Source organism: Cyphellophora europaea (assembly GCF_000365145.1).
Source record: "Cyphellophora europaea CBS 101466 unplaced genomic scaffold supercont1.4, whole genome shotgun sequence".
NCBI classification, from domain to species: domain Eukaryota; kingdom Fungi; phylum Ascomycota; class Eurotiomycetes; order Chaetothyriales; family Cyphellophoraceae; genus Cyphellophora; species Cyphellophora europaea.
In genome coordinates, this window is record NW_008481810.1 from 2,358,721 (window position 1) to 2,384,375 (window position 25,655).

Consider the following 25,655-nt stretch of genomic DNA (forward strand, 5'->3'; position numbering starts at 1 on the left):
AATACTCGATAAGAGCGGTGTGCTGTATCGGTGAGACCAGCGCCTCAACGAGAACAGTTCAGCGTCACGGACGCTTGCCATACATGCTGATGCTCGCTGAATCTTCCCCGCTATTCATACCCCAAGCTGGGGAGGGGGAAGCCACAGTCTAGCCATATCCGGCTTCGTTCCGCCCGCAAATCGGCAGCTTCAAGTTGGGGGAAGTCGAAGACACGCCGTCTTCAGATCGCTTATTGAACAAACTACAATACAACATCACAGCAGCACTGATCTTGAATGTGCTGTTGAAACTCCCGCCAAAGCTGTCGGGCCACACCCAAAGGCGAATGTGAAAGCGCTCATCTTTGCCAGGGGCACCCCGCCAAGCTGGACTTCTACCGGATTGTTCTGCCGGTGAGTGTCCGGCACTGGCGAAGAGATTTTCCCATTTGCTGCTCAAACGCACCATATCTGTGGCTAGTACCTGACCGCGTGATAGCTCCCTATATTTCCCGCGTGGGACATCGTGGGGGATTAGGTACGCTCCCAAACTGGGAATCCGAGGCTCCGGCAACTGCTTCGCACCAGCACCATCGCCAATTAAGCGAGTAGCTTCATCCTACGGCTAATATTGATTGGACTGGAACCATGGCAAATGCTTGGCTTGCGGGCAGGTTCCGTCTGCAGTCCTGTGTGAAGAGTAATGTGCTCCAGCCACATACGCACCCCACAGGATCGACGGGGGCGACTAAAGGCGACGGCGAAGTCCCCGATTTCCCCGGAATGCCTGCATACTGGACCGCACATATATACCAAGCGTCTGCTCCACGACCGATCGATTTTCTCCATTGACGTCTCCAAGAAATCTGATCCTGCCCCGGCTTCTGCTTTCCTCTTGACGCTCGGCATCTTATCAACGCTGATTCAGAGCTACCATGGGGCGTCGATATTTGGGCGGCTCCGGCGAACGGTTGACTATTTGGATATCCATCGCTGCCTCTACGGTCCTTATCTTCTATGGTAAGTCAGGGCAACCGTGGATCGCGCAACCTACTCCCACATCCCAGCTTGGTGTCAGAGCACCAAGAGCAGACTTCCAGATGGTAGACTGGAAACAGACTTGTCCTTTCTCCCTCCTAAATCCATCCTGATCACTCGAAAGTTGGTTTTGAATACACATACTGACTCAGATCTCCCAATATCTATAGGCTACGATCAAGGCGTCTTCGGCAATGTGCTCGTCAACGAAGACTTCCTGCGCACCGTCGGGTATCCGTCAACTACCGCGCAGGGTACTCTGACTTCAATTTACAACATAGGGTGTTTTGTTGGAGCCTTGTCGACTTTATACACCGGTGATAAACTTGGTCGTCCGAGAACTCTTATGCTCGGCAGCACTACCATCGCCCTGGGTGCAATCGTGCAGGCGGCGTGTATGAACGTGGGCATGCAGTATGCTGGCCGAATCATTGCAGGACTGGGCACAGGCATGAACACCGCAACGGCGGGTAAGGTCTTCGGAACACTTCACTGTTTGGTGTTGACAGTGACTAGGTGTCTGGCAATCGGAGACGTCGAAAATGCGCAGCCGTGGAAAGCTGATCATCATCCAGATGGCTAATTGTATAACGGGCTTTGGTGAGTTAGCTGTTTTCCTGAAAGCGGATGGGTTCCTCCTTCTATGACCGTACAGATAGTCCGACTCGAGTGTACTGACTATTGGTCCAGCCTTGTCTAACTGGCTCACCCTCGGCTTCAGCTTCGTCAAGAACTCGAGTTCGTGGCGATTCCCACTGGCGTTTCAGATGTTCTTCTCGCTTCTCATCTGCCTGATGTGCCCGTTCCTGCCAGACTCGCCTCGTCTACTCATCAGAAAAGGCAAGTATGATGACGCTCTCGAGGTCTTGGCTGCACTTCAAGGCCACGGCGCCACTGTCAACTCTCCCGAAGTCCGAACCCAGTTTGCCATCATCAAAGAAGTGCTGGACAAGGAATATGCCGTCAGCTACTCGTGGTGGCAGATCATCAGTGGCAAAGGTCCCGCAGGTGTCTTGCGCCGCATGATTCTTGGTGCATGGATGCAGGCCAGCAATCAGATCAGTGGGATCAATGTTACGGTAATTGTCCCGATGCACTCCTTCCTGGAGAGAGTCTATGCTGATGAGCCAAGTCCTACTATATGACCTATGTGTTCATCAACGCCATTGGGTTTAGCGAGCTCACCGCACGAATCCTGGCAGCTGCCGGCAGCATGGACTACCTGTTCTTCTCATTCATGGCATACTTTGTCATTGAACGGTTCGGACGCCGTAAGGTCATGATGACATCGGCCACAGCCTGCTCCATCTGCTGGTGTGTGATTGCAATCAGCCTGGGTCTGTCTGAAACCGGCCGAGCGGACTCGTACAAGGCTGGTGCCGTTGCCGTCTCGTTCTTCTTCGTGTTTTTCGCGTCATTCGCCATGGGCGTGCTCGGGGTCCCATGGCTTTATCCCACAGAAGTCAACGCGCTGGCTTTTCGAGCAAAAGGAGCGGCAGGAGCCATGTCAACCAATTGGATTATGAATTACATGGTTGCACAGATAACGCCGCCGGGCATCGAAAACCTCGGCTACCAGTTCTGGATCATCTGGGCGGTCATCTGCGCGGCATTTGTCCCAATCACCTATGTGTTTTACCCCGAGACCGCCAACAGATCGCTCGAAGATATCGACCGCTTCTTCGCCGACAATCACAATATCTTTGTCTTCAACAACAAGGTTGCAACGCAGCTCCGAAGGCCATCTATCTACGAGGAGGCGGATCGGCAGATCGCAGCCCAGAATGAGAAGATTGGCGACGCTGAGCAAAAGGGAGCGGAAACGACCCTTGTCGAGGAGGACACGAGGCAGAGGCCTTAGGACTGGGGGAACAACAAGGAGCGATGCTCTGATTTGGCCAGGAGCTGGTCGAAAGTATCTTATTGGGATCCCAACAGAGTGCCAAGAAATTTTCACTCCCACCCGTTGCTTTTGCGCGGATGGTCATCGGAGCTGCTGGTACGCAAGCTGTCTACATAGCTGGATAGACACCTGTGGATTGCCTAGTAGAGTACGAATACAATAGCTTGAACATGGGTCATGGGTTTTGCAGGCAGAAAACGACTATGACCCGCGTTCACTGCCTGATGCCGGCCAGTGACGTAGCGTGGGGTAAGTACCTATCTACTGGGTAAAGCTTAACTCCACCTCTGCCCTTGACCCGCCAGGCCGCACACTGCAGCTCCAGTGCGGACGTCTGCCGCCCCTCAGCTGCCCCCGCGGCCGAGGTGCTTTAACCGAGAAGCTCCTCCCTGTTCCCTGGAAAACAAATTGTTCAAGCCTCATTTGATGTCCTCCAGGCAGAAGCTAGCAGTGAGATTATGGAAGCTGTGTAACCTCGATCCCCAAAGCTCTCGGTGCGTGTTCGTCTTGCAATGAGCCACCGCCATGTATCGCCTCGTTCGACCTCGGCACGCGTTTCGATCTGCCTTCGCCCAAGCTCGACGGACTTTCCTCTCCCAGGCTAGGAACAAAGGTCCCCTCGAACCGCCACTCCTCGAAGAAACAGTCGGAGAGAACTTTGCCCGTATAGTCTCAGAACATGGCGACCGGCCCGCCGTCATCTCCAGGCATCAGAGCACGCGCCTCACATACCATGAGCTGGATCTGAATAGTAATGTTCTGGCAAAAGGTCTACAGAGTCAAGGCGTAAAAAAGGGCGACCGAGTCTGTGTACATCTCGGCAACAACGTCGAGTTCGCTACAGTTACCTACGCGTTGTTTAAGCTTGGGGCGATCCTGGTGCCATTGAACCCCGCCTTCAACGCGACTCAGATCGCTTCGGCGCTCAACCACCTCGAAGCAACACACCTGGTCATTGGCGCAGAGACAAATCTCCCCTTCAAACCACCACGTTCCAACGTTCCCATTCTCGAGTCCTTGGTCAATGACCTCGCCGCTTCCTCGCTGTCCTCCGATGCGATTCCGAGCTTGAAGTCTGTGATCCTAGTTGACAACTCCGCGGGCCGTGTACCAGTCAGCAAGCTCTGCGCTGCTACTCCATGGGCACAACTGTCCCTCGATAGCGATTCGTCCGTGCCCACCCCCTCCGCCACGCTCTCCAACAATGACATTGTCAACATCCAGTTCACAAGCGGCACCACATCCATGCCCAAAGCCGCCTGCCTTTCGCACCGCTCCATCCTCAACAATGGCAACCAGATCGGTGATCGCATGCTGTTGACTCCGGCCGACATCGTTGTCTGTCCTCCTCCACTCTTCCACTGCTTCGGCTGCATCCTCGGATACATGGCGACGGCCACACACGGTTCCGCCATTGTCTTTCCCACGGAATCATTCAATCCCCTGGCGTCGCTGAAGGCAGTGCAGGAGGAGAAGGCTACCGCACTCTACGGCGTTCCGACCATGTTCCTCGCCGAGCTAGAGCTGATCAGTAACGGCACAGTACCGTACGAGGGCTTCCAGCATCTGCGCACGGGCATCGCAGCTGGGAGCAGCATACCCGCGGAGCTAATGCGGAAGCTGCACAAGGTGCTGAACCTCACGGAGCTGACCATTTGCTACGGCATGACTGAGACAAGTCCGGTGAGCGCCATGACCACCACAGACGACCCGTTGGAGAAACGCATCAATACCGTGGGACGGCTATTACCGCACGTCGAGGCCAAGGTGGTGGACCCCTTTGACCACACCAAGATCCTCGGCATTGGCGAACGCGGCGAGCTGGCCGTGAATGGCTATCTGGTCATGAAGGAGTACTGGGGCCAGCCGGAGAAGACAGCGGAAGCAATGCTCAAGGACGACGAGGGCAAGATCTGGATGCACACGGGCGACGAGGCGAGCATGGACGAGGAAGGCTACATCGCCATCACGGGCCGCATCAAGGACCTGATCATCCGCGGCGGCGAGAACATCCACCCGCTCGAAATCGAGAACTGCCTCTTCGCGAACCCCAAGGTCGGCGAAGTCAGCGTCGTCGGTCTCCCCGACGAGAAGTACGGCGAGGTCGTCGCGGCGTTCATGGTGCCGCGCAAGGGAGCCAAGCTCTCGAGCGCAGAGGTGAGGGACTGGGTAAGGGAGAAGCTGAGTCATCACCTCGTGCCCAAGTATGTGTTTTGGGTGGACGAGTACCCCAAGACGGCGTCGGGGAAGATTCAGAAGTTCTTGCTGCGCGATGTGGGGAAGAAGTTGCTCGAGGAGGGGCAAGGGGTTTGAGCGTTGGATTCAGATGTCGAAGTATACTCGGCTGTGAAAGTGCTGGGGTGTCGGCATCGGCATCAGACAAGAATCCCGAATGGTGAGATATGTACCTATATATCGAAAAGTGAATATAAACGCGGATTCCATCAGGCGAGTCATTCAGGGTACCTCGCTCCACAATTCCCCGAACTTACATGTGGATGACGGTCCCCGTCCCAGGCAAGGGACACTCCAACAACGTCCTCGGGAATTTCTCCGCCGCGCACTCCCCCCTCCCACTGGCTATGCGAGATCTCCCCGTTGTCCAAGCGCGCCGGCAGCGCCTCTTTGGCGGCCCGCTGCTTCGTTCCGGGGACGATGGGCGGGTAGGTCGCCGAGCCCAACGTGCGACGACCGGAGCGGAAAGAGGCGTTGAGGCCGAATTTCATGGTCGCCAGGCAGCCCAGAGAGGTGAAGGCGATGGGGGTGCGGGCGACGACGCTGTCCTCGCCGTCCGAGTGCCAGTTCATGTGCATCTTGTAGTGCACGCCGTAGTTGTGGCCGAACCAGGCGGTGCGGAGGTCCTTGCTCTTGCCGGCCTTCATGAGGGCGCGCTCGATGGGGATTTGCCCGGACTGCACGGCTTGCCAGGCGCGGGTGAATTGGTCTTTGTAGCCGGTGGGCTCGTAGTTTGCGGCGGGCTTGGGGATGATGAGGTAGACGGCGTTGTTTTCGGCTAGGTCGAATCGCTCGGCGATGTAGTGTGAGGTTGAGGGGAGGCGGGTGCGTTGGACTGCTGCGCAGTCGGGGATTTTGATGCCGGCGATCCCGGAGGTGTCGGTCATGTTGAGCCATTGTGGTTCCACTAGATCTTCGAATTGGAGGTCTGGGAGCTTGATGTCGAGGACGACCTTGCAGACACGGCATTCGAGGCGGTTCCAGTAGACTCTGCAGTTGAAACGGAGGCATTTCTGGCAGAGATAGGACTTCCAGCCTGGCTTGGTGGTAGTTTTACCCTTGATCATGGTAAGGAAGTCGGTTTTCGAGAGCTGAGTCGGCGGAGTAGACAGGAATTCGAATGGGCGGCTGTCTAAGTTCGACATGGAGTCGCGGTTGTTGAGGTAGGTCGTAGCATAGGTTCGTTCCTGCGGAAGAGAAGCATAATTGCTGCTATCGTTGCTGCTAGCACATCCTGGACGGCCGCAAAAGATCTTGCCTTCATTGTAGCGTCTGATAATGTCGTGGTTGCAAGTTGGGCACTTGATTTTGAGGCTCTGCTCGTCGTTGGTGGCGTCGCTAGAGTGTCCATCTGCAGTGGCCCGCTAAATGTCGTCTTTCGACACTTTCTCCAGTCGTACCATAGTGACTTTCTCTTTCCCTCGCCAGGCAATCCATGTGTCAGTAGCGGTATAGTCGCCGAGCAGTGCATATCTCTCGCCCTCTGGGGGCTCAACGCTCAGGCTTGGGTGCTGTCTTGCCACGATGGCGTCGATCTGCTGTCTGCGTGCAATGGCATCTTGGGCGACCTCAATTCTTCTGTCGAAGAAGGTCAGAGTGGTGGTGTTGCGTCCCTCCTTCGCCTTTTCGGAGGACAGACGGGCGATGAGGTTGAGGTTGTTGAGAAAGTCCACGGGACAGGGGTTCTCGCCTGCTCGAATACCATCCAAGATCTTGTCATGGCTTGTAGTTGCCCCTTCAGGGGTCGTCCACCATGGCAGACCCTCAGAGAGCTCGGCAATGGTTGCTGCGAGGCATACGGCCTCGCCGTTGCTCACAAAACGGTTGAAAGCCAGGATGGTAATGGATGTAAGTTGGAAGAACGTTGTAAGAAAGTAATAGCAGGCAATTGAACAGGTGTCCAATCAATGCCAGTGAATTTACGAACTGGTGCCTGCGGGCTGCCTGTTTAAACCGTTTGTTAACGGTGTCACCAGTAAGGGTGAGTTCACTGCAAATTGCTGGAGGGAACAGAGTTTTTGGCTTCATTGTGCCGGACTCACCAGAACTGAAATCTATATCAAGCTGAACATTGAGTACAAGGTACCAGGGAAGGCACCCGTGTATATCCAGTCAATTGATAGAAGTCGATGATATGGTCATTTGGAGGGCACTACACTTTTTGGTCTGAACTTCGGGGCTCCACAATACTACCTTAGGGAGGGTACAGTTCTTTATTTGCCATATCCTGTATCTCCATTCTGTAGGATCAGGGAGGGCGCTGGACTCTATAAAGGACATCAGCAGAAGTTGTTGATATGGTCATTTGGAGGGCACCCCAATTTCTCGTCTGAATTGCAGGGGATCATAACGTTGTTCCGAGGAGAGCACCGTCGTTGATACGGCCTCGTCATCGCATTGACGAGACATATGGAAGATTCCCGTGGCATAATGCTGAAGTGATCTTTGCGAAATAGGGAGAGTACCACCTGCTATCAGAAGGAGCATGTCACAGTAGCAATCATAGCCTTCCAAAGTCTGCATTTGTCTTGCGGAAGGGTCTTTGTCTGATATGTACCGGCAAGCACTATTGGGCCCGGTATGACTTCTCGTACACTCAACTTACCTGTGTCCAGAACAAAGTAATAGAGCAAGCAACTAGGCAGAAAAGCTTTCACAATTGGTACGGTCAGCAATCAATGAGGATTCCAGGTGACTCTGCAGTGACCCTCCCGGAGAAACACCAGAACAGCCTCAGACAACTTCACGGATAGCACGAAGGACAGAGAACCGGTTGTCGGTGTGTGTTCCGGACATTGGAGGCCTGATCGTTTAGGGGCCCACCCAACTCATTATAGCGCCGATTGCTAATGTATACTCATCTCAGCGTTTGCTCGAGCAGAAGAAAGTTGTCTATGGCAGCAGCGAACTGTCAATTTTGGCTGTATCCCACGTTTGTGCCTGCAAACAGCTCAATCCTAGCTTGAGCGAAGGCCTGCGCAGGTCTGGACTGCTGCCAGGTTCTGCATGATGTAAGATCCGAGCCGAGTACATGGTTGTCCTTGCACGGTCTCTCCTACGAGTGTGCTGTGTCGGTCCGAATGTAGCTCGGTTTAGCGAAGCTGCAGTCGCACGGTAAACGACACAAAGGACAACGCGTGGGGCCGTGCTCGCCCTGGTCAAGTAAAATTCTGTACAGCTGTGAGAGTTCCACGCTCAACACACGAACATCATCATTGCGGCCGCCTAGACAAAACAAGGCGTGAGATCTCTGCACATGGGCAGGAACCACCGTGGTTAGTTGAGCGAGTCGATTGCTCCGAAACGGATCGTCAACGGGGGACCCGCTACTGAAGCTCCACTGGCTGGCGTTTGTATTTCCTCGTCATCCCACCCTGACGCGATTCTGTATTCGATCATGACATTGACGTTGGTGCAACCCAGACCGACCGATGAAAGCCATGTCCAACTTTTCCGGGATGTTGTATGGATAAGCTCTTCTGGGTGAGCCCTTCGAAAGTGGTGCGTGGTAGAGGACGCAGGGCGGCGGCGTTTCTTGGCTCTGCCGCCAACGCTTGGCCAACGCTCGGCAGGGACGGAATGCAGCCCAGTTGTTCGTTGGGATGTGGATGGCGTGCTTCATGCATCGATAACATCATTTCCGCCCAGATATTCAGCAAGTCCACCACGGCGGACTTGGGCTTGTGAACGCCTTGGCATGGACGAGGTTAATAATGGCCGTATTGGACTCATACATAGTCTTTTCTCGGAGGGAGAATTGTCACACTGATTGAGCTCCCACAATGCGTTCCGACAGCAAGGACGTCCGTCCCGATGACTTTCCTCGCCCATCAGAAGATGAGCAGGGGCTCACCCTGGAGAAAGACTGGACCGTGGAGGAGGAGGCAAAGGCCAAGCGAAAGCTCGACCTCATCATCATGCCGCTTCTGACCCTGGGATTCTTTTGCCTCCGTGAGTTGAATGTAAACACCACCGTCTGCCCAGTGCTGACGTGGAGAATTGCAGAGCTTGACCGTGGCAATATCTCCAACGCCATTACCGACAACATGATGGAAGATATTGGGATCACCCAGAACCAGTTCAACATCGGCCAGCAGATGCTGTCCTTGGGCATCGTGCTTTTCGAGATCCCATCCAACATGATTTTATACCGCGTGGGCCCCGGCAAGTGGCTGACTCTGCAGCTGTTTCTCTTCGGCACCGTCAGCACATTCCAAGCGTTCCAAAATAACTATGGCTCCTTCATTGCCAGTCGCTTCTTGCTTGGTGTGACGGAATCAGGCTTCATCCCTGGCGGCTTGTGGACTTTGTCGACGTGGTATACCAGAACAGAGACTGCCAAAAGAGTCATGATCTTCTACTTTGGCAATCAACTTGGTCAAGCTTCGTCAAAGCTCCTTGCATATGGTATCCTGCATATGCGGGGCGTCGGCGGGCAATCGGGGTGGTTTTGGCTGTTCACTATCATGGGCCTTTTCACCATTGCTTCGGGTATGGTCTTGGGCTTCTGCCTTCCGGATTCGTTCAAGAGCCCTCACTCCACCTTCCTGCCGAAACGTAAGATGTTTACGGACCGGGAGATTCACATCCTCAACACGCGTGTACTGCTCGATGACCCCATGAAAGGCAAGAAGAAGAAACGCATCGGCATTGCCGCGTTCAAGAAGGCGGTAAGTCGATATCAGCCGTTGCTAATAGATGGGCCGGTAGACTGATCTGATTGAACAGTTCTCCAACTGGCGCGTGTGGGTACACGTTACCATCTCGCTCTGCAACAATGGCCCGCAACGTGCCTTCGACACTTACGCTCCTTCCCTGGTCAACGGTTTCGGATTCGCGGCATTGACCAGCAACGCTTTGGCGTCCGTCGGTCTATTCCTACAGACGCCTGTCTCGTTTGCTTTCAGCTATGTGTCGGACCATTTGTGAGTCTGCCAGAGTGCTTGAGTCTGTTCCTATGGCGGCTAACCAAATCAGTGATCGTCGCGGAGAGACTGTGCTCGCAGGCATGAGTTGTCATGTCCTGGCTTATGTCTTCAATCGAACCTTTACCGAGCTGAACTCCCGTGGAGTGCGGTACTTTGGTGTTATTTGGACGCAGACATTTGGCACTTTCTCGCATCCTCTGAACATAACATGGCTATCGTTGACGTGCACGGACTCTGAGGAAAGAGCGCTTGCAATGGCGATGTACGTATACCCTTTCGACTCACAGTAATGACGCTGACCAAAGCAGGATTATCATGGGAGCCAACACAGCTGGCATTTACGGAGCACAGCTGTTCCGCCAAGACGACCGACCACGTTACCGTCGCGGATTCACTGTCAACATTGCCATTCTGGCATTCGGCACCGGTCTGGTCGTCATCAGATACATCGAGGATCGGATCTGGAAGAAGAAGCGTCGTGCGGCAGAGATACACGACTCCAGCAGTGAGGACCGCGTGCAGAGTGATGACCGGATCGGTGTCAGAGATGAGAAGCGGGTTGAAGCTTAGTCTCGACTTTTTGTGCAGCGCTTGTCGACGTGATGAACTCGCGCGACGTTGGCTCAAGATAGACGACGACTGCTGGCGTGGGGGGAGTTAACGAATGGAGCTTACCTCAGCTTCCTGCTCGACATTAGATTGCTGTGTTGGCTAACAGCAGTAGCATAGAATTGCTGAGCCTGTCTTAGTCACGGTCCTGTCAATTCTGTCGACCCTTGGCCCCGCAAAACTTGGCGTGTTTGGTCCCAAATTTCTCCAACGAGTTCTGCTTCCCCTCACTGCATCGCATCCCACCACGAGACGACTGCTTGCAATTGATAAGAACGCGCTGGTGGTTGTTCGCGCACGCGTATACTCCACATGGTAGTTCTTGTGCGTGTCTGATACAGCGAGAGTCGCGGCATGTCCCTTCTGACACGCATCTCGGTGCCTGCTCCTCCCGCCCCAGAAGCCGAAGACATTTTTTCATCTGCGCTGACCACAATTTTCACCGATGATGCCATCAATTCCTGGGGCTCCCCGGGCGCGCATATCACTTACCGCTCCCCTCGCTTCGGCCCTCTGACTCTACAGATACCTGTGCATCCGGACGAAGAACAGGGCCGGACATTATTCGCGCACTATCTCTGGAACGCTGGAGTCGTTGCTGCAGATGCCATCGAAGAGGCAAGCGCGGGCGGCCAAGGGGAGCCCACGAGCATCGACCAACATGACGATGATCCAGAGCGGATAGTCTGGGACAAAAGGTACTGGAGCGTTCGCGGCAAAAGAACACTCGAGATCGGCGCCGGTACGTGAGCTGGCCCTGCGTTGAGGTAGGTTCCCTACCAGATTCTCGTGCCAGCCGCTAACTCTTCCCAGCAACGGCACTACCATCCCTCATTGCAGCCCTGGTGGATGCCCTTTCTGTTACAATCACGGATCATCCATCCTCCCCAGCCCTGACCAACGATGCCATCGTGCACAACGTTCGTGAGAACCTCTACCTCCACCCTGCATTCGAGAGCATCCCGCCCCACAACCCGCAGCCTCGCACAGCAGCCTGTGAGTCCATCCTAGTATACGGCTACACGTGGGGAACTTCCACATTCTATCAGCCCGCCGAATACGGGAAGCCTGCAAGTCCGCCTCTCGCCTCGGATTTGCCACCAGCTACCTCCGTGACCGAAAAGGGCTATCCGCGCCCAGACAAAATCATCGTGGCCGACTGCCTATGGATGCCCAGCCAGCACGTAAACATCTTGCGCACCATCCTCCATTTTCTGCCTCAAGGCATCTCAAAAGACACAGACGAAATGAACTCCGTCCCTTGTGCGCTGGTGGTAGCGGGCTTCCACACGGGCAGAGCCATAGTGCGAAACTTCTTCGACCTCGCCGTAGGCCACAGCATGTCATCACCCCACAGCGACGACATCGACGAGCAGCGACCACAACCACAGCCTTACAGCCACCTCACCGCCGAGGAGCGTGCCTGCGTCGGTAAGCTCCGGCTCGCGAGGATCTTCGAGATGGACATGGACAAGCGGCGGCGCGACTGGGTCTGGGCAAGCGAGCGAAAGGGCGAGGGCAAGTGGGAGGCGAAGCGGTGGTGTGTGGTCGGCGTGCTTGTCAGGCGGTGAGAGACGCGCAAGTCGCCGACATTCTCCGGACTACTTACTTCAGCCGAAGGAAACGTAAGAAGACACACAAGAGATATCAAATGTAGGCCACGCGACCGGCAATGGCCGAGAGCGCGGCTAAGAGGAGCAAGCGGACATTGAAAACTTACGCAGTCCAGACAGAGACAATTGGAATGAGTTGAGTAGAAAGGAAGTTTTTGATAGTCTCGTCCGAGCATCCCTCCTATGCGGACCTCAATCAATGATGAATAACCCAATCCCCAGAGCTCAAAAACGAGCGCTATGCAGTCGCAGTCAGGCCGTGCTTTGGCTAAAAACCAATATTCCCGCCCATGACCATTCATGCCCCTTTGTGCAGCTTTCCGGTTAAATTGCATTCGTTTGCCCAACTCCTTTACCAATGCCCCTCCATTAAGTACCATCTCCCATGCCGATGAACAAATGCCTCTCATGAAACCCAGTTCGTCCATTCCGTTCGGCCGCCTATCCGCCTAACCCGCAATGCCATGAATAACGCCCTTTGCACCGTCGCTAATAAATAAGATCCCACCCCCAAGTAGACCGTGAGACACATCCTTTTTGCGAGTTGCAGATGAACTGTAGCTCCAGTGTGAGGGAGATGCCAAAGATAATACCACCTCACGTCAAAGAGTAAACGCCGGGTCAAGGTGGAAGGTTGGAGCCCTCTCCTCTCTTTTGAAGCCTGCAGTCACCTTCTTCGCCTTGCTCCTCTTCTTCCTCATTCGCCTCGCCTTTCGTCGTTTCTCCTCGTTCTTCGATTTCGCCTTGTTCGCATTCCTGTCAATGCTAATTTTCTGCTCTCCGTGTCCACCCAGTGGACCAGACGCTCCATGTACAACGATGACGGCTTCTCGCCACGCGACGCCTGCCCCAGCTGGCGGCTGCCCAGGCTGAGTTACAGACTGAGATTGAGCTTGCTGTGCACTCGTCTCCTGAATCTTTTCTTCTTGCCTCTTTCGGTACGTGGTATGTGCATGTGCGCGTGCGAAAGGCAACGAATTGGGGACCGGGAGGTGGGGAATCGAGAAAGGGACGAATCTGGCTGTAAGCGTAGGTGCAGGTGGAAATAGTGATGCAATAGGGGTGCTGGTCCATTCTGGAGGTCGTGCCACGATGGATGAATTGATCCACGCAGTAATATGTCCGGTATGACCGGTAGTTGACTTTGCATTAGCCAGACGCGCACCTTCGGCCCCGTGTTCCCAGTTGATGGATATTTCCTTTTTGGTCCGCATGGTATCCACAAGTTGTAGTTTCTCATGCGCCATCAGTGGCCACTTGTCCGTCCGCGGTGCCGCTTCCCGCTGCACTTCCAGCATAATGCGTTCCTGGTTGCCTGGTAGGCATGTTGTCGCTAAGGATCCAAAATCCTGACACGCTTTGCTCCTGGATTCGTTCAAGACTCCTCTCTCCTTATCTGACGAGCCGCTAGATGACGTAGCCATTCCCTAGTAGTTACTGCCACCTCCCCCATACCCATAATTCGGACTCGAAGTACTGCTGTTAAAGTTAAAACTGTGCGGAGAGCTGATAGGAGGTAATTGGAACGAGTACCGGTTGGAGGGAGGCTGTAAGGGCGCAGCGTCTGGAGGGCGGGAGCGGAAGGCCGCAAGCGATGAAGACCCAATACTTGAAGCTGTGTATGGGTTGGTCGTAGTCGATGTGCGCTTGACAGGCGGTCGCGCATCTTGATCATCTTCATCGTCGCTGAGAGTCAAGTCGATCACTTCCTGGCGTGGTCGTTTGGAAGCAGAGCGCTGTGAAGTGGCAACAGAATCTTCGCGGCCGTTGAGAGGTGGCGTACGAACTGAGGAAGGTGTTAGAGTCTGCGTGATGGTGCTGCCGTTCGTGAACGGTCGACTGTCATCAATAACTACCAGATCATCATCGTCATCGGAATCTGGTGTTGCATTTAGTTTCCGCTTCTTGTTACTGGCAGCGGGTGTGGTGTTGTCCGTTTGACCAAGACTCCATTTTCCGTCCGGTTCGACGGTAACTTGCTCAGTGTCCTTCGATGTATTATTGAGGATATCGAGAACATATTGGTCGAGCACCAGTTGTGACCAAGGTACAGGCCTGTTACATTGAGGGCAAGTCCAGGTTGGTGCTTGCTCCTGGAGTTGGAGGTAGGATGTGGCATCGAAACACTGATTGTGCGAACAGCCGGTGCCTCGGCAGGGCGTCTGTAGTCGAGTGTAGCTCAGGGGACATTTGAGTGACATCACTCGTGAAGAGACTTCGATGTCAGGATCGGCTGCCTCTCTTCTCATCTCTCGAAGGACGGATTCTTTGGACAAGGCTTTGCCATGTCTAATTTCTCGGACGAGGTCTTCGACCGGCTTCTTGACCACGAAGTTGACGATCATGTAGAACTTCTGCGCGGAGGGTTTTCCCTGTAAGTATACGGATCTTCGAGTAAGATATCGGAAAGGAAAGGAAGGAGAGGATGGGAGGGGAGATTTTGCATGATGTTCCAGGAGAACGGACGAACCTTGTTAGTGAGAGCGTACACCATTTCCACTTCGTTTCGGAACGCAGGTTGCTTCTTGCGGATGAACTGCGTTATATCGGCTGGTCGAGTAGATCCCGGCTTGTTTTTGAGGCCCCGAAGGTTGGCTTTAACTTCTTCGCCATTGCACTTCAATTCGACCTGGTGAGGGAATGTAATATCAGACGCCTTGTAGCCGGTGTTGTCAGCTGTGCAGAACACCATCACCCTTGCTTTATTATCTCTTTGGAGTTGTTCCGCGACATCTTGTGGTAGAATGACAGTTGCGCGCGCCGCATCTCTGGTGGTTTCGCGTACTAGGCAAATTGTCAAGAGCGACTCTTCTCAAATCGAACGTGACCTACCTTTCAACTCCACAACACTGGTCAAAGACCTCAAAATCGTATAGAACGGTGAGTTTTCGAACCGTACACCACCAGCCGTTGGCTGATATGGATTACGGCCTGGAGCCATGCCGTAGCTCGAGGTATGTAGCAGATGTGGGGCTGAAGGGTTGAAAGATGGCGATGCGGAGGATGCGGGAGTATGGCTCGAGTATGGCGAGCTGAAGTTGCTGTGAGCAGTATTGTCGCCTCTCAATTGTCGTCGAACGAGTTCTAAGGCTGAGCGATCGCCCGCATGCTGTGCTTTCTCGATATCTGTGGCGCAACCTGGTTAGCCTGGCAACCTGAGAGGGAGGTCACTCGCGCCTGAGCCACTTACTGGCGATAGCCCGTATCTGGAGTTCTGACTTGACACCACTAACTGTCAGACCTTGTCGCCGCAGCAGGTCCTTAAGTTGCGCGACCGTCAGACCTTTGACTTCTGCGATGAAGCCTCTGGCGAGATCCTGTAGCGGGGTATGGTAGCCGTTGGCGGCCATGACTCAGGCCTCGGGCTTGTTGGTGCGCTCAGAGGCGTTCGTAGAGCATAAGAGGAACAGGCTGCTGGTAGTAGAAAGGAAGGTGGGGTTTTGCTGTGAATCAGACGTCGTCGCTCCCACTTCACCACGCCACAAGGCTGAGTGAAAGGCTGAGAAATCCAGATGCCCGCCCAAAATTTCTACGATTGTCATCACTTTTTGTAGTCCCGCAACGCCAGAAAACATTGTGCTACAACCGCTTACGCAGAACCAATCCCCAAGGCAGGTATTGTGAAAACATCCAACATGGCCAAAAGCCAACGTGCGTCCACGCGCAAGCGGAACAATGCTGCTCTCCGATCCAAAGTCTTCGGGCCCGCCATGGACGCCAGAACCGAGCGTCTATCGGCCAAATTGCAGGAACTAGCAGCGAAGCCAAAGCCGGAGGATGAGAGAGCAATGGCTGTAGACGAGCAAGAAGTCACGAAGGAGGAGGATTCGAACGCAACCGAAGCGAACGAAGAGGGTACGCATACGTTACTTTATTCGCTGGGAACGCTCACTAATGTAGAGACAGAGATGGACGTTGACGCCCGAGGTGCGAAAATGAAGCCGGTCAAGAAGGCCGGATCTGCAAAGAAGACCAACCGCGTCTCGAAGAACCGCGTCACCAAGTCGAGGAAGCCCAGGAACAATGTTATCTTCCCCGAGCTACAGGCTAGGAAACGGAAACAACAGGAGCGCAAGGCACAGGGAAAGAGATGAGAGAGGAGAACTATTGTTGCAACTTCTAGGCATTAGGCGGCGTTATGAGGCTATGATCGTGCATTCATCGGACGAAAATCATGAGATACCCACACCAACGAGCAATCGGCGATAGATACATAGGGGAAGAAACACGTTTCATCCTATTCACCGTCGCCACGGCATCGCCAGATACCTTCTTCTTCGCGCAATGTTGATCCTCGAATGCCCGGCCGCTTCTCTTCTGTCGAGTGAACCAGGTTGTGCCAACTGCAACTGGTACACCTGTACAGTACTACCTGCGCCACAATTCTGCGTGACGTTGCCAGCACAAGTCATGCTGCAATCGCTGTCAGCCTTGGGCTGGATGTTCGCAGCCAGGCCGGTCTTGCTGCAGTAACATTGAGAGCCGTATTCGACGCCGGCCCAATCGAACTCCTTGTCATAGCAAGCTTTGACGCATGTATCTACGCTGTTAGTCTTGTCGAGAGGCTGCGAATTGGGACCGATCGTACGGGTGCCGGAGTTGTCGGGGTAGCAGCCTTTGTACTTGAAGGTCACATCTGTGTTATCCTTGTCCTTGATATTGACGGTCTGCACGACTCGGGGAGTATAGGCGGTGTTGTTATAGAGCGACATTGCTCCGGCAGCGCCGCAGAACTGTTTGGCATTAGCTGCGCAGCGGAGGTTGCAGCCGTTGGCGGGGAGGGTTGTGCTGGTGCTTGCGAGCACATCGCCGAGTAAACACTGTTTGCCGTACTCGAGACCAAAGTACGCATAATTCTGCTGTTTGGCGAGAGCGGCGCAGTAGTCTACTGACATCAACGTGCCTTCTTCCTTGAAGATGGCGGCCAAGGCGCGAGGCCGGCCTGTATCGGAGACACATCTGAGGTACTGCGCGTTCGCGGCCGGAATAACAACAAGACCACCATCCGACCCGTTATCACCACCAGTACCGGTGCCGGTTGTAGGTGCAGGCGTAGAAGGGACATCGCCGTTGATACTCCACAAGCTCAGTCGTTTCTGGCCGCCGCAGAATTGAGTATTGTCTCCTTTGCAGACCATTATACATTGTTTCTGGTCCACGACGGACGTCGAGATACTGTTGCCACAGTAGCATTCTGATCTTGTTAGTACAAGTTGGGGAGAATTTATTCATTACTTACCACCAGCATACTCCGTCCCGAACAAGTTGAAGTTGTTCGACAGGCACTTGGCTGCGCATTTCTCATTAGTCATGGCCGGGTCGGAATACATCAAGCCGCCAGCCATGGCACGACCGTTGTCAGGCTCTGGATAGCAGCCCGCGTACGTAGCTTCGCTTGCTGTCCCGTCAGTTGATGAAAACTGCAATTTGGTCTCGTTGATTATAGGGATGCCTCTGAGTTTGACGCTAGACTTCGTGTTCTTGTAAATGTGGACGACATCCCGACCACCGCAGTACTGCAGGTTGTTGCCGTTGCAGACGATATGAGCCTGGGTAGAGCAAACGCCGTTGCCCTGAAGTGTATTCACCAGGGCATTGCCGCAGTAACATTGATATCCGTTAGAGACTCCGGCATACGCGTAGCTGTTGTCCGTACAGAAGCTCTGGCATGTTTCTATTGTCATGTTGTTGTCCGTTTGCAGGAGGGCACTTGGGAGCATCTTAGGGGAACCCTGATCAAAGCCGCATCCCACGTACTGCCAGTTTTTGACCATGTCGCCAACGATCGGCAGCTTGCGGACATAGTTGTCCAGGTTGTCCTGTGGCAGTAGATTTGGTTGAACCGGGCAGATGGCCTGTGCAGCTCGCAATGGACCTCCGGTCGGAGGGTTGCAACCAGGAAGCGTCCTGAGCAGACCCTTAGTCTTTTCCTTGATGATGGGCGGCTGCTCAGGACAATTCTTGGTAACAAACTGGTCGAATGTGGCATTGAGAGGGGGGCACTTCTCTATGGAGCCATCGTTGACGGCGCGTCCTCGGCCCATGCACATAGCGATGGCAGCGTCCAGGACTGTCGGGTCCCAGCCGTTCAAGAAGTCGCCGTGGAAGCCGTAACCAGTCGTGTCGCCGTTGGCAAAAACAAAGTAGCCGCCACTCTCCGGTTTGACATTGTTGACCGAGTAGATGACCTCAAAGAAGAGATGGGGAAATAGTTTCGGATGTGTTGGAGGACAAACTCCAATATCGATCCCGGACATATAGGTGACATGGCTCTGATCAGACTTGTAAAGATCCTTCCCGTTCCAGCAGCTGGGGAAGTGGATTTGTGCACGGAGCCCTCCTGGGCAGTTAGTCTTTTGAAGTCTAGGGGTTTCTGGGCTTGGATTGGCGTAATCCAGACAAGCAAAGCTGACACGATCAGCTATGGGTCGATTCGAGACTTTGTTGGTTGCGGTGCCACCGTAAGTCTTGGCCTGGCTGTTGTACGAACGTGCGGCACTGTCACCAGAGAGGACTTGATAGCCCGGCGGGAATGGCACGATATTGAGGTTATCATCACCACGATCCAGATAGTAGATGACAGTGCCTCCGTTTGGGACATCAGTAAAGGAGCCGTTCCGGTATCTGTAGTAGAGCTGAGGCGTCCAATAAGCACTCTTGTCGGATTGGATGCCGCAAGACGTGCAGTATGCGGCTTGCAGACTCCGGAAGGTTGATGTGGTGTTGAAATTGATGGGTCCGGAAATTGTGTGAGAATGTCCGGAGATGGCACCTGGATTGATGATAGGATCAACTCTCCCCATCTGAATCCTGCCACAGGACAGACGCCAGAAGGCGTCGGTCTGGACAATCAATGCCGCAAGCACGAAGCTGACGAGCATGTTCATGTTGAGGTTGTGCATGTTGTCGGTCTCCCTCACGGAGGTACTGGGTAGAGTCAGAGGGTTGCACAAGCCTTCCCAAAGGCAACAAGTTGCAGACGGTCGCCACCATTTTGTATAATCTTTTGTTCTACCCACGATAGTCAGTAGCATACACTCTGCCCGTATCAGGAAGGCAGAGTCACGACGAGGCGACGAAAGCAGTTGTTCGCTTGGGCAAACTCCATCTATCGAGTCAGCTGCGAGGCCGAGATTCAGTAAACGCGGCCGTAGTCTGAGAAGAGATAAAGGGGAGATCGGACGCATGCAGGATGTCGAAATCTAGGCGACGGCAGTACAAAGGGAATGGCACACATGATCGGGCGAAGGCCGCGCAACACCTGACAGCGGCACCATTGTCGGCGTCCACGGGTTCCGCAAACAGTGCGTCGAGCATAGACGTTGGCGAGGCGAGGCGATAGAGTCGTCAGCATCGCACGGGCCGCCGAGGGGTTGGTCGATTCTCTTTGTATCATCATTATTAGCGCCCACGTGGCTTGAGATGGCTACCCAGGTCGAGGCCACAACGACGCCCGTGCCATCTCTGTTGGACAGGACAACACCGCCGGCATGTGATTTTAGAGAGGCGCTTCGTGTCCTGATGTGCATTCGAAGAGGTGTTCGCGACCGTCAAGCAAGCCAAGCCAATTAAGACCATTTTCAGGTTAGCGGGAAACGCGAAACGCGTCGACGCGTTTTAGCTTGCGTTGGCGAAAGTGCGTCAATCTCGCAGCAGCTCCTTGCTCGCAACGAGTGGCAGCAGCAAGGTCGCAAATTCTCCGGTCAAGCCTATCGATAATTTAGAGGTGGATCGAAGTCTGAGGTACAATGTGTCGTCACGATCGGAGATATGTGCTTCATGATGCAGGGTTCGACTTCGTCTAGAACGTGGACGTGTAGATCGTGGACTGCTGTGAACATCGACGACTGAGTTGAAGCTCGAACGAGCAAAGCGCAAGAAAAAGAGGCGCTAAGGACAATAATTGGTACCGTCCCCCGACCATGGAGCTGTCATATGACAGCACGGCGTTTAGTGTCCCTTGCTCGTGAGCTGGGGGAGCGCCCACTTTCGTAGATCATCCTGCGCCGTGCCGAACTGCTTCCTTGCATACTCCTACACCTACCCTCATCACCCTACCGTTGCTATCCCAACCCGTGTCTGTGTTCTTCAAAAAAAGCTACGATCGATCGACCACATCACTGCGACCATTTCGGCGCGACTTGCGACAAGAAAAACCGCTGCGCGCCAACGAGAGCTGCTCCGGCGCAATGCTGCTCCCTTCAGCGTTCCCGTGCGACGGCCTTGCGTCGACCGCACCCCGACCAACCCGACCTCAACTCCCCTCATTCTCTGCATATACACCTCTACCCAAAACAGCAACATCATCAGACGATCCTACACTTGCGTCGAGCTGTCGCGCCCTGCACAGCATCCTTGGAAACCCGCTCCGCGCACCTCGACCGCCTCCCAGAGCACCTGCGCGACAGTTGCGCAATCCTTTTGGTGACGAGCTGGCCACCACACCGCCGAGAAGTCCACGCGCTACGATCCCTCGCGGCGCAAAGAAGCGTGGCCGCGATGAGTTCGAGGCTGATTTACAGAATACACATTACGGCGCAAGTACGTCAGAGCATGCACCAGACACCAACATCTTGTCAACGCCAAAGCGAAGGCGACGCATACCGCTAGACATGCCGCTTGGCCTGTCAGCCGCAGATTTCCAGTCTCTCGATGCGCCACCGGTCGGAACGCAAAATCGACACCAACAGGATCACGACGGCGACCTGAACATGCCCGAACTATCTCACGACTGTCTTTCAGATTCGGACGACGATGTTGACTCTGGCTACGGACCGTCAAACGGTCCTTCACCAACTTTGACCAGCATGGACGGCCCAGCCTGGTCGGTCGATGATGATCGCATACTGGTAGAGACGGTCCTCGAGAAACTACAGCTATCAAAGCGCGCGTGGAACGACTGCGCGCGGAGACTCGGCAAGGACCGCGACAGTATAGGACGGCGCTGGAAGGCGCTCGTCGATGAGGGAGCGGTCGGACTTAAAATCCGACGAGGTAAACTGATGCGAAGAACATCAATGGAAGTACCCGGGTGGTAATTAGTATCGAATTGTTTCAGTCCTTGAGCTGAAACTTTGGCCTGGCGAATTTGCGTCTCACCGGCGTGTGATGGATCGATGGAACGGTATTTGGTCCAGCGATTCTCGGAGCAGAGTCGTCGATCAGGCGCGGGCACGGCAGCGGCATTCTATTGTAGTCGGCCATCTTTGGGTTTCAGCACTATACCCCGTTTAGTCTCATTTCAATACCAGGCACACCTGTGCGTTCTCGCTCTGATCTTCTTGTCGAACTTTGCTGGCATCTTCCGCCGTTTACTGCCTCGTATCTACAGGTCGACGACTGTGGGTGGAGCGCTCCTGCCAAATCGAGTCCGGCCTGACCAAGGCCCAGTGGAGACCGTACCAAGGGGCACCGAGTCTTGCCTAAAGCACTGACTTTTAGGCGCTGCACTGCGGCCCGGATATATATTCGGATTGCTCATATTTATGTTCGATATCCACCTGAAAAGCTGCGTGAATAGTTTAAGGGTAGAATTCGAGCTTCCCATGCTCGAGGCCCGTGTTCGAGGTAAGAATTACAGGCTCTCTAAACGCATGGAGGATCAGATCTAACTGATCCAACAGTCACGGTTCACGCATCGTTGAATTTGTTTTTTGCGAATTTTGCTGTCCTCATTTTTGTCCTTTGAAATCAGAAGACACTCAGTGCGAGATCGAGGAGGGGCAAGGGGGCCAGGAGGGGCGCTCTCGGTCGACGGACCGAGGTCGGAAATGCCACCTCCACCGCGCCGTGTACTTTGTAATTATATTCACGCCTTCAAATGATTGACCTATTGTCCTCACCATCAGCGCTAAGATTTCTTGTCTTGAAGAGAAAGTCATTTCTCTATATTTACTACATGCTTCGTTGGATTGTTCACTAGCTCCCCTCCAGCAGGGTTTTTAGCCGATCAACAACGCCTTCCTCCACGTCAATCTCCCCAGCCTCACGGTTCTTCTGCCGAATACCATTTGACCTTTCAAAGGGCATCCTCAGCTGCGAGCCACCGGGTAAAGGCGGACTATCCCTCATCTTCGCCGAGAACGCATCGATCTCGGCTTTGAACTCCTCAATCTGCCGGAACATGGCGGGATTTACCACTATGATCATATATCCAAAGTCCTCTAAATCAGGCGGAAAGGCTGGTGACCCTGCCATAACCCCAAGCAGCTGCACAACAATCGCCAGCCCACTACCTCGGTGACCGCCCCACACGGCCATCGCCCCCTGCAATGCTTCGTGAGGGTCAATCGTCATTTCGCCCTCGCTGTTGAAGGCCGAATCAGCTGGCAGCTCCCGTCCAAGCCTCCGTGCAAGCATGATGTCCGCATGGATGATTTTTGAAGTGCCGATATCGTAAATGATCGGCACGTCCCCAGACGGAAAGCCAACGCAATAAGGATTCGTACCAAACATGGGCTTGTAGCCTCCCTCTGGTGCGACCCAGGCCGTGCAATTCGAAGCAATGACCGCCACCAAATCCTCGGCCGCAGCCATCTCGGCGTAGTACGACAGCATGCCCGTATACCAAGTCCCATTGGCACCCACAGCCGCCACGCCCGTGGTCTTCGCCTTCTCAATCGCCATCCGTGTCGCTTCGTAGGCGACCAGATAGCCCAGCGAGTCCTGGCCGTCAATCTGCGCGGTTGCGGGCGCCTCGCGCGTTACTTTCACGGTCTGCTGTGGCGGCTGGCCCTTCAACCTATCCGCGATGCTGAGGATGCGTGCCAGCCCGGCAACGCCGTAGCCGCGAAGCTCACTGTCAATGAGGTGGTGGCTGATCTTCGAGGCCTCGGCTGAGCCATAGCCCAGCTTGACGAGGGCGCGGTGCGCGAGCTGCTCCGCGTCTGACACCTTGATCTTCATGGCGGTGGTAGTATTGATGGTGCTCAAGAACGCTGAGGCCCTTCTGGAGCGTGGAAGCTAGGTTGACTACCTTATATTCTGGCGGTAATAGTAGTGGGTAGGGAGTAGTATAAACGCGCTTCCGGGATTACCCCGTCTTCTCCTTCTCCACGACTCCAATTCTCCAAGACTGGAGGATTGGGGAAAAGGATGGATGGAGATACCTCGATACCTAACAAGTTTCTTTCTTTGCAAGTGTAGCAAGCGAACGGTAACCATGAGCGACCCGAAAGTTTTCTGCGCCGGACGGTACCGACTGGATCAAGTTCATCCGGGGTAGGAGTTGAATGGAATGGTAAGGGTAACAACCGATATCGGCCCATCCATGCCATGCTCGAGGGAGAGCGGCCGGGTAGACAACGGCGACTTGTCATTGGATCGCATAGCTTCTTCATCCTACCATTCAGCATGTTCACGATGGCACGGACTCCAAGCGTGAGTTCGAGGAAAATAGTAGAAGAGAACAGTTGGAATGTGACGATACCTTGCCAACAACTAGGAACTGTGCTGAATGCCCATGCCATTTTGCTGCTAAAGAAGACTCAGCCACCGTGTCCCCACGTACAGAGTCACACCGCTGCACCAGTTTCGACACAGTATAACACACCCAGAGTTTCGGCTGAGAGCCCGATAGGTCTGCCGGTCGATCTTGTCGATTCCGGTGCTGTCCACCTGAGATTCCCACACAAGGATTAGAACACTCTGCACTTCAAGTCATGTACCGGAAAGCTGGATGCTTGCTGCTCAATTCGACTTCCTGTTGTTGTGTCAAGCCCTCCAGGATGTGGTCGCGGCGGCCCAAATCCCTCTGCTTGTTCTCCCACTTGACGTACATCAACAAGCCAATGGCACAAGCCCATGAGCCACATAAGAAACTCAAAAGAATAGCGTGGCCGGTGCGGTAGTTTGGCGCATCGCTGGGTAAGTATATCCAAGGTGCGAGTATACCTCCCAATGAGCCCATTGTAAAGATGATGCCAGATGCTGAGGCCCGCACAGTTGCTGTAGCGCAGTTGTTAACTCCCCAAGCGAGCCACAGTGGCAGAAATGAATAGAGTCCGGTGGCCCCGAGGTACAAGGCGCCGTACTTGACAGATGGGCGGTCGGCCGGCAGGAATTCTAGCATGAAGAATCCGACAATGCCAATTGGAACAGAGCAGATGATCAGCACCGCTCGCTTCTTGTATCTGTCTGAAAGCCAGCCGATCAGGATCGAAAAGAGACATGCACAGACCTGGGTAATTAGCCACTGAACTTTCTAGGGGATTGAAAATACTCACGTAAGGACCCACAGAAAGTAGCTGGGCGCGGGTGCTCGAATAACCCATAGCGGCGATGATGCTAGGAGCGAAGACCGAGAATGACTGGGCTGCGGTATTGCCGAAGAAGAATCCCACGCCACAGGCCAGAACGTGCGGACTGAGAAGGGCCTGGCGGACGTGTTTCCAGCGTGTGTGGCCGCCTTCTGTTGTGCCCGCGCTATCCACCCTTAACCTGTTGACAGCCACGTCTTTTTCCTCTTCGTTCAGGAATCTGGCTGTCTCTGGACCACGAGGAATTATCCAAAAGGCGAGGGCGGCGATAAGGAGGGATATAAGGCCCTGGAAGGTCAGCGATGAAGACTGTTTGAGGGGATATGGATTACCTCAAAGAAGAAGATGTTCCTCCATGTGTGTATGAGCCCCCAGCGTGGAATCTGACTGAGACCAATGGCAAGCAAACCACCGAAAGCTCCACTGGCGCTGGCGGCGGAGATGTAGATGCTGGTTCGGAAGCCTAATTCTGACCGTCGGTAACTAGATGGGTCAGCGTTGAAGAATGCTGGAAATCGCCATAAACTCACAATTGAGACAGCATCCAAACAAGTCCTGGAGAGATGCCGCCTTCGGCACATCCGAGAAGGAACCTCACGGCATATAGTCCATGTCGATTCTCGACCACCGAGGTACAGATGGTCAATATGGAGAAGCAGAAGATCAGGAAAGGAATCCAGACATGGCCACCAATCTTCTTGCAGGCAATATTTGACGGCAGCTCGACCACACAGTATGAAACGAACAAACACATCAGGGCGATATTGTACCGGAGTCCCACGCCGAGCTCAAGATCTTTCGAGAGCCCCAGCAGCCGAGCATTGCCGATGTTGACGCGGTCGATGAATGAGAAAAGGTTGATCAGCAGGAACAGCGGTAGAATACGGTAGTCGTACTTGCGCACAACACGTTTGGAGACGGCTTCGTCAATAACCAAAGTCTCCCTAGTAGCTCCTAGGACTTCCTTGTGCTTGTCGTGGCCGTCAAGGCTCTCGTTGTGGAAGCTGGAGCCCATGGGCTCTACAGTGAAGCTGTCTTTCTCTGGAACCGCCATGACTGCAGGCAAGTGAAGAAAACATCATGGCAGTCGAGA

General features: G+C 54.2%; 11 protein-coding genes across 11 annotated transcripts; 6 read left to right on the forward strand and 5 right to left on the reverse strand.

Moving 5' to 3' along the window:
* Nucleotides 1-914: 914 nt before the first annotated feature.
* On the forward strand, nt 915-2,878 carry HMPREF1541_05134 (uncharacterized protein; the record flags this gene model as incomplete). The annotated part of the gene is made up of 5 exons (XM_008719475.1): nt 915-999; nt 1,188-1,487; nt 1,534-1,617; nt 1,708-2,096; nt 2,150-2,878. 5 exons carry the CDS (start codon nt 915-917, stop codon nt 2,876-2,878), a joined length of 1,587 nt encoding a protein of 528 aa, XP_008717697.1.
* A 567-nt stretch (nt 2,879-3,445) lies between these two features.
* HMPREF1541_05135 (uncharacterized protein) lies at nt 3,446-5,233 on the forward strand (the record flags this gene model as incomplete). The annotated part of the gene is made up of 1 exon (XM_008719476.1): nt 3,446-5,233. The coding sequence occupies one exon, from the start codon at nt 3,446-3,448 to the stop codon at nt 5,231-5,233; it is 1,788 nt and encodes a 595-aa protein (XP_008717698.1).
* Nucleotides 5,234-8,937: 3,704 nt separating this feature from the next.
* Nucleotides 8,938-10,653, forward strand: HMPREF1541_05136 (uncharacterized protein; the record flags this gene model as incomplete). The annotated part of the gene is made up of 5 exons (XM_008719477.1): nt 8,938-9,106; nt 9,161-9,825; nt 9,884-10,080; nt 10,133-10,345; nt 10,392-10,653. The coding sequence occupies 5 exons, from the start codon at nt 8,938-8,940 to the stop codon at nt 10,651-10,653; spliced, it is 1,506 nt and encodes a 501-aa protein (XP_008717699.1).
* Nucleotides 10,654-11,046: 393 nt separating this feature from the next.
* Nucleotides 11,047-12,263, forward strand: HMPREF1541_05137 (uncharacterized protein; the record flags this gene model as incomplete). The annotated part of the gene is made up of 2 exons (XM_008719478.1): nt 11,047-11,434; nt 11,506-12,263. The coding sequence occupies 2 exons, from the start codon at nt 11,047-11,049 to the stop codon at nt 12,261-12,263; spliced, it is 1,146 nt and encodes a 381-aa protein (XP_008717700.1).
* Nucleotides 12,264-12,907: 644 nt separating this feature from the next.
* Nucleotides 12,908-13,729, reverse strand: HMPREF1541_05138 (uncharacterized protein; the record flags this gene model as incomplete). The annotated part of the gene is made up of 1 exon (XM_008719479.1): nt 12,908-13,729. The coding sequence occupies one exon, from the start codon at nt 13,727-13,729 to the stop codon at nt 12,908-12,910; it is 822 nt and encodes a 273-aa protein (XP_008717701.1).
* A 3-nt stretch (nt 13,730-13,732) lies between these two features.
* Nucleotides 13,733-15,655, reverse strand: HMPREF1541_05139 (uncharacterized protein; the record flags this gene model as incomplete). Its single annotated transcript, XM_008719480.1, has 4 exons — nt 13,733-14,677; nt 14,776-15,089; nt 15,138-15,431; nt 15,496-15,655. The coding sequence occupies 4 exons, from the start codon at nt 15,653-15,655 to the stop codon at nt 13,733-13,735; spliced, it is 1,713 nt and encodes a 570-aa protein (XP_008717702.1).
* A 285-nt stretch (nt 15,656-15,940) lies between these two features.
* Nucleotides 15,941-16,399, forward strand: HMPREF1541_05140 (uncharacterized protein; the record flags this gene model as incomplete). The annotated part of the gene is made up of 2 exons (XM_008719481.1): nt 15,941-16,160; nt 16,212-16,399. 2 exons carry the CDS (start codon nt 15,941-15,943, stop codon nt 16,397-16,399), a joined length of 408 nt encoding a protein of 135 aa, XP_008717703.1.
* A 147-nt stretch (nt 16,400-16,546) lies between these two features.
* Nucleotides 16,547-19,207, reverse strand: HMPREF1541_05141 (uncharacterized protein; the record flags this gene model as incomplete). Its single annotated transcript, XM_008719482.1, has 2 exons — nt 16,547-17,499; nt 17,545-19,207. The coding sequence occupies 2 exons, from the start codon at nt 19,205-19,207 to the stop codon at nt 16,547-16,549; spliced, it is 2,616 nt and encodes an 871-aa protein (XP_008717704.1).
* A 1,287-nt stretch (nt 19,208-20,494) lies between these two features.
* Nucleotides 20,495-21,343, forward strand: HMPREF1541_05142 (uncharacterized protein; the record flags this gene model as incomplete). The annotated part of the gene is made up of 1 exon (XM_008719483.1): nt 20,495-21,343. One exon carries the CDS (start codon nt 20,495-20,497, stop codon nt 21,341-21,343), a length of 849 nt encoding a protein of 282 aa, XP_008717705.1.
* An 880-nt stretch (nt 21,344-22,223) lies between these two features.
* Nucleotides 22,224-23,210, reverse strand: HMPREF1541_05143 (uncharacterized protein; the record flags this gene model as incomplete). Its single annotated transcript, XM_008719484.1, has 1 exon — nt 22,224-23,210. One exon carries the CDS (start codon nt 23,208-23,210, stop codon nt 22,224-22,226), a length of 987 nt encoding a protein of 328 aa, XP_008717706.1.
* A 748-nt stretch (nt 23,211-23,958) lies between these two features.
* HMPREF1541_05144 (uncharacterized protein) lies at nt 23,959-25,577 on the reverse strand (the record flags this gene model as incomplete). Its single annotated transcript, XM_008719485.1, has 4 exons — nt 23,959-24,483; nt 24,530-24,850; nt 24,895-25,045; nt 25,093-25,577. The coding sequence occupies 4 exons, from the start codon at nt 25,575-25,577 to the stop codon at nt 23,959-23,961; spliced, it is 1,482 nt and encodes a 493-aa protein (XP_008717707.1).
* Nucleotides 25,578-25,655: the final 78 nt, after the last annotated feature.